At 50.0% G+C, this 17,602-nt stretch overlaps 1 protein-coding gene and 1 long non-coding RNA gene across 4 annotated transcripts in view; one reads left to right on the forward strand and one right to left on the reverse strand.

Annotated features, from left to right (window-relative positions):
• Window positions 1-17,602, reverse strand: part of LOC146351847 (uncharacterized) — a 1,244,848-nt gene that overhangs the window by 800,111 nt on the left and 427,135 nt on the right. The window lies entirely within an intron of this gene.
• The window catches only part of FANCG (FA complementation group G), a 33,168-nt gene continuing 16,420 nt past the window's right edge, over window positions 855-17,602 (forward strand). For 2 of the 3 annotated variants that reach the window (XM_084832736.1, XM_084832738.1), the window contains exons 1-11: window positions 855-968; window positions 2,887-2,977; window positions 4,279-4,410; window positions 4,725-4,918; window positions 8,686-8,842; window positions 10,064-10,194; window positions 10,934-11,080; window positions 11,476-11,639; window positions 11,895-11,961; window positions 16,410-16,762; window positions 17,350-17,390. In XM_084832736.1, the coding sequence (XP_084688862.1) occupies window positions 897-968; window positions 2,887-2,977; window positions 4,279-4,410; window positions 4,725-4,918; window positions 8,686-8,842; window positions 10,064-10,194; window positions 10,934-11,080; window positions 11,476-11,639; window positions 11,895-11,961; window positions 16,410-16,762; window positions 17,350-17,390 (1,549 nt within the window). In that variant the 5' untranslated portion in view covers window positions 855-896. The remainder of the gene's footprint in view (window positions 969-2,886; window positions 2,978-4,278; window positions 4,411-4,724; window positions 4,919-8,685; window positions 8,843-10,063; window positions 10,195-10,933; window positions 11,081-11,475; window positions 11,640-11,894; window positions 11,962-16,409; window positions 16,763-17,349; window positions 17,391-17,602) is intronic. The other variant, XM_084832737.1, reaches the window with a different exon arrangement.

The raw sequence follows: 17,602 nt of genomic DNA on the forward strand, positions 1-17,602 counted from the left end.
AAGGCCTGCATGGATGTGTGCATACTATGGTGAAAGGGTGGGGGTGGAGGAGTGGCCGGTTTCCCCATCCGGACCCGTGCTGGGAACGGAGCGCGCGTGCGCGCTGCGCGGGAGGCTGGGGCGGGGCCGGGCAGCGCGGGCTGCCGCGCGACGCGGGGCGCTTCCTTCCCCGGGGCAGCTCCCCGAGCGGCTGCTGCCGTCCGCTGCAACTGCGCAGCGGCGCCTTCCCCCGGCGCTCGCCCCCCTGGAGGACGAGGGGTCGTCAGGCGCCTCCCCGGCCGCCCCCCGCCGGGCGCCATCCGGAGGCTACGAGCCCCGTCCCGGACGGCGGGGATGGGAGCTGGAGGGCGGCGGGCCGCGTGCGGAAGGCGCCGCGAGAAGAGACGCCGAGCCCGGGCGCCGCCTCCCGGCCCGGCCCGGCCCTGCCGCTGAGCAGGGCGGCTCCGGCGAGACCCGCGGCGCCCTGAGCGCGGAGGGGCTGCCTGCGCCGGCGGGCGCCGCCGCTGGCCGAGGGGCGCCCCCGAGGGCTGATGCGAGGGCCTGGCGGGCGGGGCGGGGCCTGCGCGCTCGGGCGCCGGCCACGTCCCTGCGCGCGCGCCGCGGCCCCTCCCGGCCTCGGAGCTCGCCGCCGCCGGCAGCCCCCCGCGCGTGGGCGGCGGCGGGGCTCCCCTCAGCGGGCGAAGCGGCGGCGGGAGAGAGCGCGCGCCCTGCCGCAGCCGCAGCCGCGCCTTCCCGGGCGCCAGGCTCGGCGTTGCCCCTGCCCGCGGTAGTCATGGCAACTCACCTCGCCCAATGGGAGCCGCGAGCGCGCTGAGGCGCGGCCAATCAAAGCGCGCGGCCCGGCTGGTTTCCCTGGCTGCGGGCGGCCTTGTTTCCGGGCTGGCGGAGAGGGCGACATGGCCGCCGCCGAGAGCTGCCTGAGCCTTTGGCGGGAGGAGAACGACGGGTTGGCGCGGCGCTGGCGGAGGGTACCGGCGGCGGGGGGCGGCGGGGGCGGGGCGCACCCGCGCGCAGGGCGCTCGGAGCCCGGCTCCGGCCTCGGCTGTGGGGGAGGTCTGCGGCGGCGCCCTTCACGGCGGCCAGCCGGGGCTCTCGGCGGGAGCCCGGCGCCCCTGCGGTGCTCCGGCGCCCCAGCCAGCCGGGGCTGCCCCGAGGGGCTGGCCTGCAGCTCCCCTCGTCCCCAGGCAGCAGCGGGCCCTCGCTTCCATCGCGCCCGGCCCAGCCCTCCGAGGGCCCCGGGCGAGGCCGCTTCCGGTCTTCGCTCTGCTGCGCCTGGTCCGGGGAGCGGGCGGTGGTGACCAGGCAGGGCCAGAGGCGGGAAGTAAACGTGGAAGATGGTTCAGTGAACGCGACGGAAACGTTCAGAGTTTGCGATGAGCCGCGAGAGCAGTCTGTAAACCGGGGTGGGCGACTTGTGGCCCTCCAGATGTCTGGCTGTACAAACATTGTGCTGACCAGGGCTGAGGGGAGTTGTAGGCCAAAACATCAGGAAAGCCACAAGTTGCCCACTCCTGCTATAAATGAGCAAGTAGGTACATGAAATGATTGACTCTGGGAAATGTAAATACAAAGAAACAATAGAAAACTTAATCTAAGGTGTTAGACAGTACAATACTGATATAAAGATATTTATACTAAAATAACTAAAATAATAATCATAGTAATCAAACAGTTACCAATAAAGCTGCATTCCTACCTGAAAAGCTGTTTGGCCTAAAGACTGAGGAAGAACCACTTCTAGCTACTTCTCCCAAGCAGAGGAGAGAGATGCAGGCAGGCTCAGATGAGGAAGATGATCCAGGCGGAAATTGGGAAAATAACTTTAAAAAGTAAATTACTGACTGAGCTTCACAAGGGAACAAATGAAAATAAAATAATCTTTACAAAAGCTGAATCCATTTGAAGCTTTTGTTCATGAGTCATCTGGTCCAAAAAGCTGGCTCAGAAAAGATGGCCAGGAGCAGCTTCCAAATTTGAAGGAGGGACTGAGCAAAGTAAGAATCCTTTCTTAAAGAAAAGGCAAAAAGGTGAACAGAGATCCAAAAGTCTCCAGAAGAAGCAATGATCTATGAAATTCAAGCTGAGCAAAAAGTAAAATTAAGCAAGAAAAGAAGAGCTCAGCAAAGTTCTGGTACTGAGATGCAGTTACTTTTTGATCCACTGAACCCCCCAATTTTCCTGCTTTCTGATTGGCCTTTTCTTCTCCCCAGTTGCCATCTAGAAATTTGGTTCTGGACTGGTGAATGACATGTTGGGGGGCAGAAACCTGCAGAGTCAGTTTTCCATTGTTTTAGGGGACGGGCGTGCTCCCAAGTTCTGTTGGGGCACCAAGGTCCATGTGAGGTCCATGAAGGTCAGTCAGAGCAGTTGGATATAGGGAATGCTAGCTACACTTTGTATCTCCTTCCATATTGGTCAATTTTCTTAGTTCCAGCGTTCCATTTTATCAGCGTTTCTGTCTTCTGTCTTCCTCCCATACCAAAATGCAGGCAGATGTATGCCCTCAAGAAAGACAGGCTTGCCTCACAAACCAAGCCGTGAGCTAGACTTCCTCTTGATGAACGCTTTTCCTTATTCTTTTCCATAGCTCCTATAGAAAGGGTGGACAACTTATTGCCCTCAAGATGTTTTGGCCTACGACTCCCATCATCCTTCATCATTGATTATATTGGCTAGGTCTCATGGGAGTTGTAGGCCAAAACATCTGGAGGGCCACAAGTTGTCTACCCCTGACCTACAGTCTTCTGTTACCCAAATCCCCCCAAAGAGACCTGAGTAACAGGTGGCTGCTCAGTTTGCACGTACTGTACCTTCTCTGCTTGTGTGGGGGTGATGGTGTTGACACGACAAGAGGCATTTGAGCTATCTCATACGCTCTCCCGGCAGGCGACCCGGTCTCCAGGCCCAGGCTGCTCGTTGACGCAAATAGCACAGCAGTGCCGGCTCGACTTCACCAAGCTGTTGCAGAAAATCCAAGGTAGCTCAGGAAAGCCTTACTTGGGAGGGGCAAAACTGGCCTGTGAGTCACCTTGACACAAGTAGGAGTGCTGGGCTGCGGGGCTTTCTGCACTGGAATTGGTTTGTCTGATTTTCAGTGGAAGAATATCTTTTTATCTGCTAAGGAGCTTGCTGTCAGGATTCTGTGTTTATCCCAGCTCAAGACTTGTTCTGAGAGTAAAATGGGAAGAACTGTGTTATGAGTTGTTCTTAAAAAAATGGTTGTCCGAGTGGGCAAAGGCATTAGAAAGTGGCAGAAGCTTGAACAATGAGGTGGGGTGGAAGCTTAGGGTTGCATATAGGTTTGGGATAGCAGGGTGGGAGCTCTCATAACCCAGAGCCAGCCAGGAACCCTCTGGGGTAAGAATGAGGTTGTACTGGGTATACCCTGCTTTGCCCTTAATAGGCCAAGCTGTTCAACAGTGTCCAAACTAACAGCATATCTTAATTCTCTAAGGGTAATCTGTTCCTTATGCCTGCCTGGAAAGCGTCTAGTGCTATGTAATGTATTTATTTAGATAAGAGCTGGGGAACATGTTGGGGGGTGGGTGGGCTGAATTGCCCCCACTGGGCTCCATGGACTGGAATACATGCCCGCTGATGTCACTGTCCACCCCACCCATTTTGCTTTTCTCTGCTGAGAGAGGTACAGAGGTCTGTGCCTCTCTCAGCATGGAAAAAGGCACTCAGCCTGGCTGAGTCCCCTGCTTCATGCGCCACATGGTGTCCCCATGGGGGCATTGAATCCAAGAAGGCTCTGCAGGCTGGATTAGGCCCGCAGGCCTCGTTTCCCTCCACTTTCAAGAAACAAAGATCCCTGCCTCTGTGGTGAGTGCTGATTTCTTCCTGGTTTGGCCCCTCCCCCCCATGCTTCTGGTAGGTTGTTTGCAGGGGTGGGGTGGTAAACAAGCCCCTCAGTTGCTCTGTTTCAAACTGGTGGGACCTGTTCCTGCCAAGCTCAGTCCTCAAGATGATTGCGCATGTGCCAGCAACATAGAAAGTGTGCTTTACAGGGTAGAAATTGGTTTGCCTTTTTTGTTATTTTTGTGTACATCCTCCCTTGCTACCCTCCCTTGTGTTCACTGTTGCCTTTGGAACCTGAGAGTTTGCCTGGCTTGGACTCTGTGGATTGCCTCTGCCTCCCACCACCCCCGACAACATACTCCCTCTTGACCTTGGGGTTCCGATATGCAGAGGGAGCTGCATGGATGAGCGGGCTGCTCTTTGTGCTCTGAGATGTGTTCTGGGTTCTCCCTCTTGCTCTCGTCTCTATCATTGCAGGGCTTCCAGCTGCACTTCCAGCTCTGCCACTGGAGCTTACCATCCTCTACAATTCCCTCTTATTTGATATTCATCTGTCCAGCAACTCTGGCGAGAAGCTATTGACAATAATAGACCACGGGCTCAGTAGGGGTAAGGGAACCATCTTTGGTTATCCAAAGGACAGACAGTAGAACCAATGTCACAGGCTTTGGGGAGAAAGGTGGAACTGCCTGCACTGTTTTCATAGGAGCTGAGACACAGAGCTTGGAGGGGGAGCTCTCCTTCTGGGTTCCAGGTCTGTCTCTAGCTGTAGATGGAACCTGGATCTTTCTCTTTGCAACCCATATGATGTAGCACTAGCTATGGCTGCACTTCTCTCCCCCAACACTGGAAGATGATCAGGCCCAAGCAGGTGCTCGCTCTCTCTCTCTCTCTCTCTCTCTCTCTCTCTCTCTCTCTGCTAGTTCTGGAGGCTTGTGCTGTGTCTGCCCAGGGACTCAGCTCAGAGGATCACTGGCAGAAGGTGCTCCAGGACGGGCCCCCGGAAGAACTTAAGGCCCCTCTGCATCAACTGGCTGCCCTGCAGGGGGCACTTTGGCTGACAGCAAACCGCCTCGGAACTGTGGAAGGCCTCTTTCGGCTTCTGAGTGGTGCCAAGGTAGGGTGGCAGCAGACTGGGGCTGTGTAGCATCCTTATTAAGGCAGTGCTCACCCCCTCCTTTCTAGATGAAACCTTGCCATTTTCTCATTGGCTGATGGGTAGAAGATTTGGAGTACTGCAGCAAACCGTTGGGAATATTACTACTCTCTGCAATAAGCTGTTCCACAGGAAGATTTAGCATAGAAATGCTGTTTCTGCAAGGATTTCTGAGAAAAGTAGTCCTGATATGCATCAGCCATGCTTTGACCCTGTTTTCCTCACAGCCCAGTATGCAGCCTGAGGGCCAGGGGCTATAAATGTGAAAAACACATGAATATAAAGGGGGTGGGGGGAACAGTTTATGCTATTCCACTGTTAAGACAGGTTGTTGTTGTTCAGTCGTTCAGTCGTGTCCGACTCTTCGTGACCCCATGGACCATAGCACGCAAGGCCTTCTTGTCCTCCGCTCTCTCCCGGAGTGTGCTCAAGTTCATATCCATTGCATCGGTGATGCTATCTAGCCATCTCATCCTCTGCCATCCCCTTCTCCTTTTGCCTTCAGTCTTTCCCAGCATCAGGGTCTTTTCCAGGGAATTTTCTCTTTGCATTAGGTGGCCAAAATATCTGAGCTTCAGCTTCAGTATCTGTCCTTCCAATGAGCACTCAGGGTTGATTTCCTTTAGGATGGACTGATTTGACCTCCTTGCAGTCCAGGGGACGTATAAGAGTCTTCTCCAGCACCACAGTTCGAAAGCATCAATTCTTCGGCGCTCAGCCTTCCTTATAGTCCAACTCTCACAGCCATACGTTGCCACAGGGAAAACCATAGCTTTGATTATACGAACCTTTGTCGGCAAGGTGATGCCTCTGCTTCTTACTATGCTGTCTAGGTTTGCCATAGCTTTCCTCCCAAGGAGCAAGCGTCTATTAATTTCATGGCTACAGTCACCATCTGCGGTGATCTTGGAGCCCAAGAAAATAACATCTGTCACTGCTTCCATTTCTTCCCCTTCTATATGCCAGGAAGTGATGGGGCCAGATGCCATGATCTTGGTTTTTTTAATGTTGAGTTTCAAACCAGCTTTTGCACTCTCCACTTTCACCCTCAACAAGAGGCTCTTTAGATCCTCTTCGCTTTCTGCCATTAGGGTGGTATCGTCTGCGTATCTGAGGTTGTTGATAATTCTCCCGGCAATCTTAATTCCGACCTGTGATTCATCCAACCCGGTGTTTCTCGTGATGTACTCTGCATATAAATTAAATAAGCAGGGCGACAATATGCAGCCTTGTCGTACTCCTTTCCCAGTTTTGAACCAGTCGGTTGTTCCATGTCTGGTTCTTACTGTTGCTTCTTGACCCTCGTACAGGTTTCTCAGGAGACAGGTAAGGTGGTCTGGTACTCCCATCTCTTTAAGAATTTGCTAGAGTTTGTTGTGATCCACACAATCAAAGGCTTTAGCATAGTCAATGAAGCAGAAACAGACGTTTTTCTGGAATTCTCTTGCTTTCTTCATGATCCAGCGAATGTTGGCAATTTGATCTCTGGTTCCTCTGCCTCTTTGAAACCCAGTTTGTACTTCCAGTAGTTCTCGGTTCACATGCTGCTGAAGCCTAGCTTGTAGGATTTTGAGCATCACCTTGCTGGCATGTGAAAGGAGTGCAATTGTACGGTAGTTTGAACACTCTTTGGCATTACCCTTCTTTGGAATTGGGATGTAAACTGACCTTTTCCAGTCTTATGGCCACTGTTGAGTGTTCCAGATTTGTTGGCATATTGAGTGCAGCACTTTAACAGCATCATCTTTTAGGATCTTAAATAGCTCAGCTGGAATACGGTCATCTCCACTAGCTTTGTTGTTACTAATGCTTCCTAAGGCCCACTTGACTTCACTCTCGAGGATGTCCGGCTCAAGTTCAGTGACCACACTATCATGGCTATCAGGGACATTCAGATCTTTCCTGTATAGTTCTTCTGCGTATTCTTTCCACCTCTTAATCTCATCTGCTTCCGTTAGGTCCCTGCCTTCTTTGTCCTTTATCATGCCCGTCTTTGCACAAAACGTTCCCTTGAGATCTCCGATTTTCTTGAAGAGATCTCTAAGTCTTTCCCACTCTGTTGTTTTCCTCGATTTCTTTGCATTGTTCATTTAAGAAGGCCTTCTTGTCTCTCCTTGCTATTCTCTGGAACTCTGCATTCAGTTGGATATATCTTCCCCTTTCTCCCTTGCTTTTCGCTTCCCTTCTTTCCTCAGCTACTTGTAAAGCCTGATCAGACAGCCACTTGGCTTTCTTGCATGTCTTTTTCTTTGGGATGGATTGAGTTGCTGCCTCCTGAACAATGTTACAGACCTCTGTCCATAGTTCCTCAGGCACTCTGTCTATCAGGTCTAATCCCTGAAATCTATTCCTCACCTCCACTGTACATTCATAAGGGATATGATTGAGGTCATACCTGAGTGGTTTAGTGGTTTTCCCTACGTTCTTCAATTTAAGCTGAAATTTTGCAACAAGAAGCTCATGATCTGAGCCACAGTCAGCTCCAGGTCTTGTTTTTACTGACTGTGTAGAGCTTCTTCATCTTTGGCTGCAAAGTACATAATCAGTCTGATTTCGATATTGACCATCTGGTGATGTCCATGTGTAGAGTCGCCTCTTGTGCTGTTGGAAAAGAGTGTTTGCTATGATCAGCATGTTCTCTTGGTAAAACTCGATTAGCCTTTGTCCTGCTTCATTTTGTACACCAAGGCCATGCTTGCCTGTTATCCCGGTGATTTCCTGACTTCCTACTTTAGCATTCCAATCCCCTAGGATGAAGAGGACATCTTTTTTTGGTGTTAGTTCTAGAAGGTGTTGTAGGTCTTCATAGAACCCATCAACCTCAGCTTCTTCAGCCTCAGTGGTTGGGGCATAGACTTGAATTACTGTGATGTTGAATGGTTTGCCTTGGATTCGTACTGAGATCATTCTATCGTTTTTGAGATTGTCCCCAGTACTGCTTTTCCCACCCTTTTGTTGACTATGAGTGCTACTCCATTTCTTCTAAGGGATTCTTGCCCACAGTAGTAGATATGATGGTCACCTGAATTACATTCGCCCATGCTTGTCCATTTTAGTTCGCTGATTTCCAAGATGTCGCTATTCAATCTTGCCATCTCATGTTTGACCACCTCCAGCTTACCTTGATCCATTGATCTTACATTCCATGTTCCTAAACAATATTGTTCTTTACAGCATCGGACTTGGTTTTCACTGCCAGACACATCCACAGCTGAGTGTCCTTTTGGCTTTGGCCCAGCCGCTTCACTCTTTCTAGCGCTACTTGGAAATTCCCTCTGCTCTTCCCCAGTAGTATATTGGACACCTTCCGACCTGCGGGGCTCATCTTCCGGCATCATCTCTTTTAGCCTTGTGATATGTTCCATGGGGTTTTCTTGGCAAGAATACTGGAGTGGGTTGCCATTTCCTTCTCCAGTGGACCACCTTTTGTCAGAACACTCCGCCATGACCTTTCCGTCTTGGGTGGCCCTGCACGGCATAGCTTATGGCTTCACTGAGTTACGCAAGCCCCTTCGCCACAACAAGGCAGTGATCCATGAAGGGGTAAGACAGGTTATCGGGTTATAATTTGAGGTAGGCATTGTTTTCTCTTTCCAGCCTCCCTTCTGACCCACTCCCATTGGTCAGCCTTAACAGTAGGGAGGGATCTGGAACGGCACAAGAAACTGGTTAGTCTTTACCATGTTACAGGGCTCTTGACCCTGAATCATTTGTTATGCCTTTCTCAGAGCCTGAGGCCTTCTCCTTGCCATGGCTGTCAGAATGAGCTCCTCTTGCTGCTCCAGACATGGCATCCACATGATGTCCGGGAATCGGATCCCCTTACAGTGCAGAATGTCCAAGACCTGAAAGATATTCTGTGGACTTCAGCTGCCTTCTTGCAAGGTAGGGCTGGGATTGCCCTTTCTCAGTGTGCCTGCTGCTTCAGTAAGCTTCCCCTTTTGTAGCCTCTCCTTTGCAGCTACTGCTCCTTCTTCCAGTAAACCTTTCACAGATTTTGGAGGCAAAATGGATCTGTCTGCAGCGTAAATGAGGCAGAGGTTGAGTGAGCAAAGGCAGATTTAGTGCAGGAGGGATGCCTTATTTTGCCTGTGAGAAAAAAAAGCTGGGATGGTCTTGGGTTATAACAAAACTGCAGCACTCCTAGTTGCTTTGCTCACTTGGAAGTTGGATTCACTTTTTAAAATCACGTTCCGCCCTGTCTCATGAGTTCAGGCTGGATAACAGAATTACAGAGTTGTAGAGGGCACTGAAGGTCACCTAATCCAGCCCCCTGCTGGAGGGAGGGCGGGAGGGAGGGAGAGCCAACCATCCCTCTTGATAATTGGTTCCGTTGTTGTAGAGCTCTTATCATTAAGACATTTCTTGTAATATTCAAATAAATTTAATGGCAAATTTAAACCCTTAAAAAATAAAACATAGAATCATAGAATAGTAGGGTTGGAAGGGGCCTACAAGACCATTGCGTCCAACCCCCTGCTCAGTGCAGGAATCCAAGTCAGAGCATCCATGACAGATGGTGTAGAACACTTATGTGCTTGACATGGGTGCCAAGTACCAGCCAAATGAAAGATCTTGCATTACTTCTGGGTGATGCTGTGGCTGTGGGAAATCTTCAAAAGAAGGGAGGTCCATCATGGGAAGCACCTGCCAAGATCACCTTTCTCCAAGTGGCTGTTGTGAAGAGGTCACTCTTGGCTGATCTCAGGCCTTGGAATGGGAGGCAGGGAAGGAAGTACCTTCCTCCACAGATCGGAACCAGTAAACCTTGGACTGATCTCTATCTGGAGAAACGGAGTTGGCCGGTAATTACTCTCATAGGGTCCTAACGATAGGAGGTTCAAAGCACCACAGTCTTTCCAGACAATGTAACCAATGACCTAGGGAGGTGGTGGGCTCTCCCACACTGGAGGCATTCAAGACAAGGCTGGACAGCCATCTGTCAGGGATGCTCTGACTTAGATTCCTGCATTGAGCAAGGGGTTGGACTCGATGGCCTTGTAGGCCCCTTCCAACCCTACTACTACTATTCTGTGATTCACTCTTTCCGCCCTGTTCTGCTGGGGTGGGGTGGGAGCAAGTTTGAGACTTTCCTGTCTGTTCTAGGTTTTCAGGAACTGGAAGCTGGCAGTCTCCCTGCTGCTCTTGCCCTCCTCCAGGCAGCTGCTACTGGGCTATGTTCTAAACGGGTCCTTGCCCAAATCTTCACCTTAATGGGATGCTGCAACCAGAAAATGGTACGGGTATATTGGTTGTGTGCACCAGTTGGTCATGAGGTAGTATAGCATATGAGGGCAGGAGAGGAAGGAGAAAGAAGGTGTTACTAATGCCACAAATTAGCAAGTTTGGGCATGGGAGGGCCAGTGTTCCAGTCTCTGGGATGGAGGGATTCTAAGTGCCACAACAGAAGCAGTATGTGGATTGAGCCCTCTTTCCCATCAGCCTATGACACTCTCCTCCTGGATTCTCTTAGGTATTGCTAATACCAGACAGGAAGACTCAGCTTGCTTTATTAAGTACAAAAGACCTAGAAGCCAGTACTCAATAGACCCAGATGGACTTTTCTCATAGCTACGCATTCTGACAGCACGCATGCATGCTTTTTATAATTTTATAGAGACAACAGAAATTTCTGTCTCACAGTCTGTCTCCATAGGAAATTAGTCGTATTGTTTTCCTGCCTTCTACATCATTTTTCTTGCTTAGAAATCAAAATGTATTAATAAGCAACAGTAAATCTTTTCTTGGGCTTAACCCCCAACCTCTCATCAAGAATCAGTGAAACAGCTTAGTCAACACCCAGTGTATGCTGCATGTTGACAGGGAACAGGAGGAAATTCTTGGAGTTACATCAAGCATCTTTGTATATAGAAGGTAGACCAAGACACTGGGCTACAGGGATGCCCCTTTGGGCCTCCACAATGGTTTTTTCTCAGGCAGGCTGCTCCATGCTGCGTATGATTCTCTTCACTCCAGGGGAAGCCTCAAGTGGCAATCCAGCACCTGAAACGAGCCCTCCAGGTGGATTTCACATTCCTCCCTGCCTTGTACCAAGCAGCCTTGTTGTACCGCCAGCTGGGGCTCATGGAGGCTGAGCTGGAGGTCCTGGTGTTGCTTTATCAGGTCTGTCTAAGCACCTTGCTGTCTCTGTGATGAAGCCGACAGGCTCCACTGCTGGGCTGGCTTCTCTGGATGGCGGGCGGGCTGCGGGGGAGGGGAGAGCTGGCTGTGCGTCTTCTTGCTTAATTCCTGGTCCTCTTTACTGGACACCTGAGGAAGCTGGCTGGGGAGATTTGTTCAGTGTCACTGGATATGTCCACATTATTGGGCTGCGAGGAGCAGTCATTATTTTTGGATTTCTCCATCCCCTCCAGGAGGCCAGGGTCCAGCTCCCCTCATGAAAGAGCAGGAGGAGCTGGTCCGTGCAGCTCTCTGCTTGGCTGCATTATACCGTCCTGCCTGATAAGGAGCAGAGTTTCACTGCATCATGTTCCTGTTTTCCCACATATCTGCCTCAGGCTTTAGATGGTCCTGTACAGGTGACTACGGAGTCTGTCAACCCGCATTTCCTAATTCAAACAGAGCTCCTCATCTGTGCACCAAAACGAGCTGCTTTCTTTGTCCAGAACTGTCCAACGGAAGTGAAATATGTGTTGGCACAGAGGTGTCTCCAGACAGGGAGGTAAGTGCCATCTTTCCTGTTGCTCAGTTGGGTTTGGGGTGGATGGTTAGCCTTGATTTTCTCTGCAGAGAACTTCTAAGGAGTCTCAAATGACTTACAGGGCACTCTTTTGGTAGAAGGAAATTGCCTACCAGCCCTTGAACATACCTGAAAAGAGCCAGGGGCTGGGTGGGGCTAAAGAGCTGGCCACTCTCCATAGATCAGAGGCCCATGAGGTGTCCTGTGGCACCTGTTGACTTGTCCTTTCTCCTGCAGGGCAAGTGAGGCAGTGGAGCACTACCTAGACCTTTTGGCTCTGTTGCGGGAAGGGCCTCTTCAGCAGGTGGGCACTTTGCACCTATGTAATTTTTGTGACTTGTTTGTTTGTGCAGATAAATAACCTTACCCACATTCAAAAGTCATATTGAATGGGTTAATAATAAATAAAAAGACAAATATAACTAGTCCCATAAAAATCCACTTAAAGGTAAAGGTGTCCCCAACCAGTCGTGTCCGACTCTAGGGTGTGGTGCTCATCCCCGTTTCTACGCCGAAGAGCCAGCGCTGTCCAAAGACGCTTCCGTGGTCATGTGGCCGGCATGACTGAACACCGAGGTGCACGGAATGCGGTTACCTTTCCTGCCGAGGCGGTACCTATTTATCTACTTGCAATTTCTTGCTTTCGAACTGCTAGGTTGGCAGGAGCTGGGACTGAAGACGGGAGCTCACTCCGTCACGCAGCACTCGGGTCTCGAACTGCTGACCTGCCGACCTTCCAGTCTGCAGTTCAGCATCTTAACCACTAAGCCACCGCGGCCCAGAAATAATCCACTTAAACCGGTGCATTAAAAATGGATGTTAAAGAAACTAACAAAAACGGAGTACTCCACCAGCCCCTGAAATCCTAGCATAAATGTAAGTGCTTACCAAATTCCCAGTTTAACATCTTAACTGGATTTTGATGGGCTATTTTACATTTGCTTTCTGAGTTCTTAAAGTCCTTCCTATTTTGCAAGGACTTGGCAAAGCTTCACTTTGCTCTCTGAATATGTTGCGTGGGCATAGTTGTCAAGAGGAAGTTCTTGGTTGATCTGAGAGATCCAGAGATGGGATGGGGCGAAGTGGTTCTTAGCTTTGTAGCTGAACAGCTGCATCTTGAATCGTCTCCAGAAGGGAAGGGGGCTGGTGCAGGGGTTCTGAGGTGGGCAGTGTTGCATTCTGCAGTCTTCAAGGGCATGAAGAGCTTGTTGTGATAATTCAGCCTTGAGGTTATGAAATGCTGCTGAGGCAGAATTCTCTTTCATCCAAAAGCAGCACTGTCTTAATTTGAGGGTAGGTGGGGAGGCCCTCAGTCCTGGGGGTGGAGCCATGTGCTGCAGTTTATAAAACTGCTCCATTTCAGACATGATGCTACCTGCTCCCCATGCAGAGTGAGCTAAACAGGCTGAGCTGCGGTGTCTTGCTCATGCACGGATGAGGCAGTGGTGGCATGAAGCAGGGATTCGATTCATTAGGCCCTTGTGAACATCTGGTGTAACCCATGAAGGAGACCATACAGCTTGCGTCACAGTGGAGCCCAAAGATCAGAGTAGCTTTTGAAATTGACCTTTGGGGTAAAGCTGACAGAACGTGGGAAGTTACGTCGTCCTGAACACATAACAATATGCAAAGAGCCCACCCAGCTCAGGCTGAAGGCCCGTCAGAATCCTGCGTCCATCAGTGGCCAACCAGGTGCCTCCCAGTACCCTACAGGTAGTGCATGAAGGCAATAGCGGTTTACTCCCCCCCCCCCCCAGCTGTTATTGATGGCATATGGCCTCCAGCTAGTTATTGGGGCGGACAGTTGTTAATCAACCTGCCCTTTAAAAATTTCATAGAATCATAGGATAGTAGGGTTGGAAGGGGCCTACAAGGCCGTCGAGTCCAACCCCCTGCTCAGTGCAGGAATCCAAGTCAGAGCATCCCTGACAGGTGGCTGTCCAGCCTCGTCTTGAATGCCTCCAGTGTGGGAGAGCCCACCGCCTCCCTCAGGAATTGGTTCCATTGTCGTATTGCTCTAACAGTCAGGAAGTTTTTCCTCATGTTCAGCCGGAATCTGGCGTCCTGTCACCTGAGCCCATGATTCCGTGTCCTGCACTTTGGGATGATTGAGAAGAGGTCCTGCCCTTCCTCTCTGTGACAACCTTCCAAGTACTTGAAGAGTGCTATCCCGTCTCCCCTCAGTCTTCTCTTCTCAAATTTGTTCTACCTCTTTTTTTATAAAGCCATCAAAGCTAGTGGCCATCAACACATCTTGTGTAAGTGATTTCCATAATTTATTTACTGTGTGAAGAAGTTTCTTTTGTTTGGACTCTACTGCCAACTAGTTTCTTTGGGTGACCACATTTTGGTGTTATGAGAGAGGAAGGAAACTCTCTCAATCTCCTCTCTCTGTTCCTTTTGTAATTCTCTATCCAGTTTCTCCAGGCCACGCATAGCACCCCCATTAGTAGCCTTTTTAAATAAAACTAGAAGCCCCAGACGTTTCTAGCCTGGCCTGGTTGGGTGAATGCTCAACCTCTTGACCATTTTGGTTGCTCTTTTCTGCACGTTTCCCAGTGCTGTACTCGCTTTTAGATGGGGTGACCAGAACTGTACATAGAATTCAAAAGCAGCTGCATTTGTTTTTCATTTTAAATTTTTATGTTGGAAACTGCTTTGAGTTGTGTCAAGCAGTTTATAAATTGATTAAACAAACAAATAAATCCTAGATTTATATTCAATCCCTTTACTTATATTGCAGTTCCTTTCCTAAGAATTCCTAACATTGTTCATTTGCCTTTTTCACTGCTGGTACATACTGAGTTGACATCTTCAGTGACCTGTCGTAAGCCCAGCATACCAGACATTTGCATTACTCCATGTCTCTCCCATGACTCAGCCTTATGTTAAATAGGTACGTTCAGGAATCACCTGGAGGATGCATGAGCAGGTCATCTCAGGCTTTTGATTGGTCAGATTAATTTCTAACCTTTCTCTGGGAATTCCCACTCTCCACAGAAATACTTTGATTGTGAGATCTTGCTTTGTTTATGGGTGACCAGCTAAAAGCAAAACTATGTTGCAGAGTCCCTGGTGGGTTTCCCTTCGCCCCATGTGAACTGCTTTGGTAAGATAATCCTAAGGTTTACATTCCTGATAAGAAAAGTCATAGCTAGTTAATTCCAGGTTCGATTTTGTTTGAAAAGCAACTTTTTGTCACGTGGGTGCCCCTTGCATCGTGGGGACATGTCAATTCCCCAGTTTTCCACCAGAAGGAATAATGTGACAACATGAATACAGCAGCTCTAGACTTTATTAATCCTTGTTACAGCACAGGATCATTCAAATAGTAGTTGCAGGAGCAGAACCCTTTCTTAGGGTCTAAGTAGCTGCAGGATAAAGCAGAATGCAGCCAGAGTAATACTGGTAAGTAGATGCAGAAGCAAGTAAAAGGCTCATGGAGTGAGGTAAGTAGCTGCAGGGCCAGGATGAATGCATACTGGTTGATAGGGCTGTGTATCTGTAGAACCAGAAGGAATGCCCACATACTGGGTAAGTAGTTGCAGGACCAGAGTGGATGTCAATGCTGCAACACAGGTAAGTAGCTGAGGGATCAGATGAATGCCTGTATAGTGGTACAAGCTGTAGGTAAGTAGTTCTGGGGTCAGGATGATCTGTGAGTTTGCTCTGGAGGTGGGAAAGTCTTTTCTTGTACTCTTGGTCTTGTACTTTCCCATCTGCTGCTGTCTGTACTGGAAGGTCTCTTAGTATTCCTAGCAGCCAGTCCTCCGATCCAGCTCCTTGACCTTCTAATAAAGACACTGGTCCTTTCCCTTCCTGCTACCCCTTTTTGCATCTTCTGGTCTTTGTTGCTTGCCTGGTGTTCTTTCCATCCACACTTCCTGAACCTCTTTGCTCCTGCTTTGTCTGCCTTTGTGCTTCTAGCATTCAGCTTTTATCCTGTGTCTCTTTGTTCTCCCTCAGAGTTTTGAGTCATTTAAAAAGCCCTTTCCTTCTGTTTACCCAGCCCTACCTGTGACTGGCCACTGTTGCTGGGCTAGTTAGGAAACCAGAGGGATTGTACGGCAACCCCTGATGGCTCCTCACACCCCATCTGAACTGCTCTCTGCTTGTTCTTGGATGAATATACTCAGCTTAAATGAATATACTTCAGCTTAAAGCTCTTATTGCCAGGCACTCCATCTCCTGAGAGGCATTTCAGCCTTTTTAGAATGGGGAAAGAACTGCACACGAGCTGGGGAGCCACCCAGCAATCAGTGGCGGGAGAGGGGCGTGGGCTCTAGAGGACTGGACTGGGACCACAGCGGGCTGGTGTTGGCTCAGGCCATAATCCTGGATCCTCAGGTGTTCCAGCTAAGAGTGTTGTTATTCCCATGGGTTGTGGCAGCTCTGCCTCTCCAGTATACAAGCAAGGGCACCTTGCAACCTGTCCTACCTCTCAGGGTTGGACATGCAGACTCCCATTTGTCATAGGCACCCCCAGCCAAGTCAGATCCCATCAGCAATAAGGAATGAGGATTGTCTTTTGCCTAGGTGTGTTACCCTTGAGTTGCTAGCTCAGGCACTTGGGCCTGTTGCTTCCAGTGGGCTGGTGGCAGCCTGGGGCGCTTGCAACGGAGCCTGCGCAAACCCTTCGGAACACTTCATTCCCACATCTCCAGTGAACTGTGCTCTGCTCGGTAAGCAGTGTTGTATTGGAGGCACCCTAGATCCTGATCCTGGGGCTGAGGCTCTCCTTCCTCTCTCCAGGTGTATCTGTGTGGTGAGCCAGCCTTGCCCAGGATCCCTGAGGTGTTCTTGGAAGCTGCCTCTGCCCTGCAGGAGCTGGCCAGGCATCAAGATGCTATTGCGGTGTGTGAGGAGGTGGTCACCCGAACAAGTGAGCTGGTCCCTGAGCGGCTGCAAATTGAACTGGGTGTCAGTGCTGAAGAGGACATCCTGGAGACTGCAGGATCCTCATTGGCAAAGTCTCCTGATACCATCATGAAGCAGAAGAGGGAGAGCCTGTGCTGTGTCCTTTGGCGGGCAGCGGCCTATTTGGTCCAGGGTTGGGCATGGGCCAGGCTAGGAGAAGTCAAGGAATCCATAAGCCTCTTGACCAGGTAATTTGAGCTCAGGGCTCCCAGCTTGTGGTCCAGGGTAGATGGGTCAGTCCCTTGTTTGCATGTGAACTGGACATCAGCCCTGTGGGAGAAGCTAGCCCATTGGATGCAGCCCTCATTCTCTTTGGCCAGAAACTTTCCCTAAATTTCTAGGGATGTGTCCTTTAAGGAAGGCTATGCAGATTCAATATGTAAGACATCTAAATGCTGCCCCAAGTTAACCCAGATTTGGCAACTTGAATAAACTGTGTAGTGTTGCATGATCTTCTTTTGCTTCTCCTTGCCATGGAGTTTGAGTGAAGATCCTGCTTCTGAGTTACCTTTGCAGCTTGGAAAGGTAGAAACTTTTATTTTTTAAAAAGAGATCCACAGGATAGACACGTTGGTGCAAGACTCCCAATATCTATGTTTGTGTCATCTGGTTGTGGGCAAGCAGAAACACACAGCCCTTCCCATAAGGCCAGTAGTGCAGTTCTGTCTTCTATCAGCAAAAATGGGTAGATACTTGAATATTCCCTCATAGCTGCTCAGTGCCAGCTTTCTGCTGGCAGCACTGAAATGATTCTGCTTTGATTCTTCCCCAACAGGTGTCTTAATGATCTCCTGAGAGTCCATTTTGTGAACACAGGTATGGACTAAGGTACTTACTACCTGTTTCTTGCTGCTTCCCTCTTGGTTGGAAGGAAACCTTTTGCGGGGCTAAACAGAACATACTGTTGCCAGGCAGGGGGAATGAATCAAGCCTCTCATAGAATCTGTCAGCCCAAGATGAGGATGCAGTGAGTCCAGACTAGTTCTTTTGTGGCACCAGAAGGTGAAGTCTGGCTGCTCTGGAGAAAT

The sequence above is a fragment of the Heloderma suspectum genome, chromosome 2, assembly GCF_057233095.1.
Source record: "Heloderma suspectum isolate Gila_16-S chromosome 2, 16-S_ref, whole genome shotgun sequence".
Classification (NCBI taxonomy): domain Eukaryota; kingdom Metazoa; phylum Chordata; class Lepidosauria; order Squamata; family Helodermatidae; genus Heloderma; species Heloderma suspectum.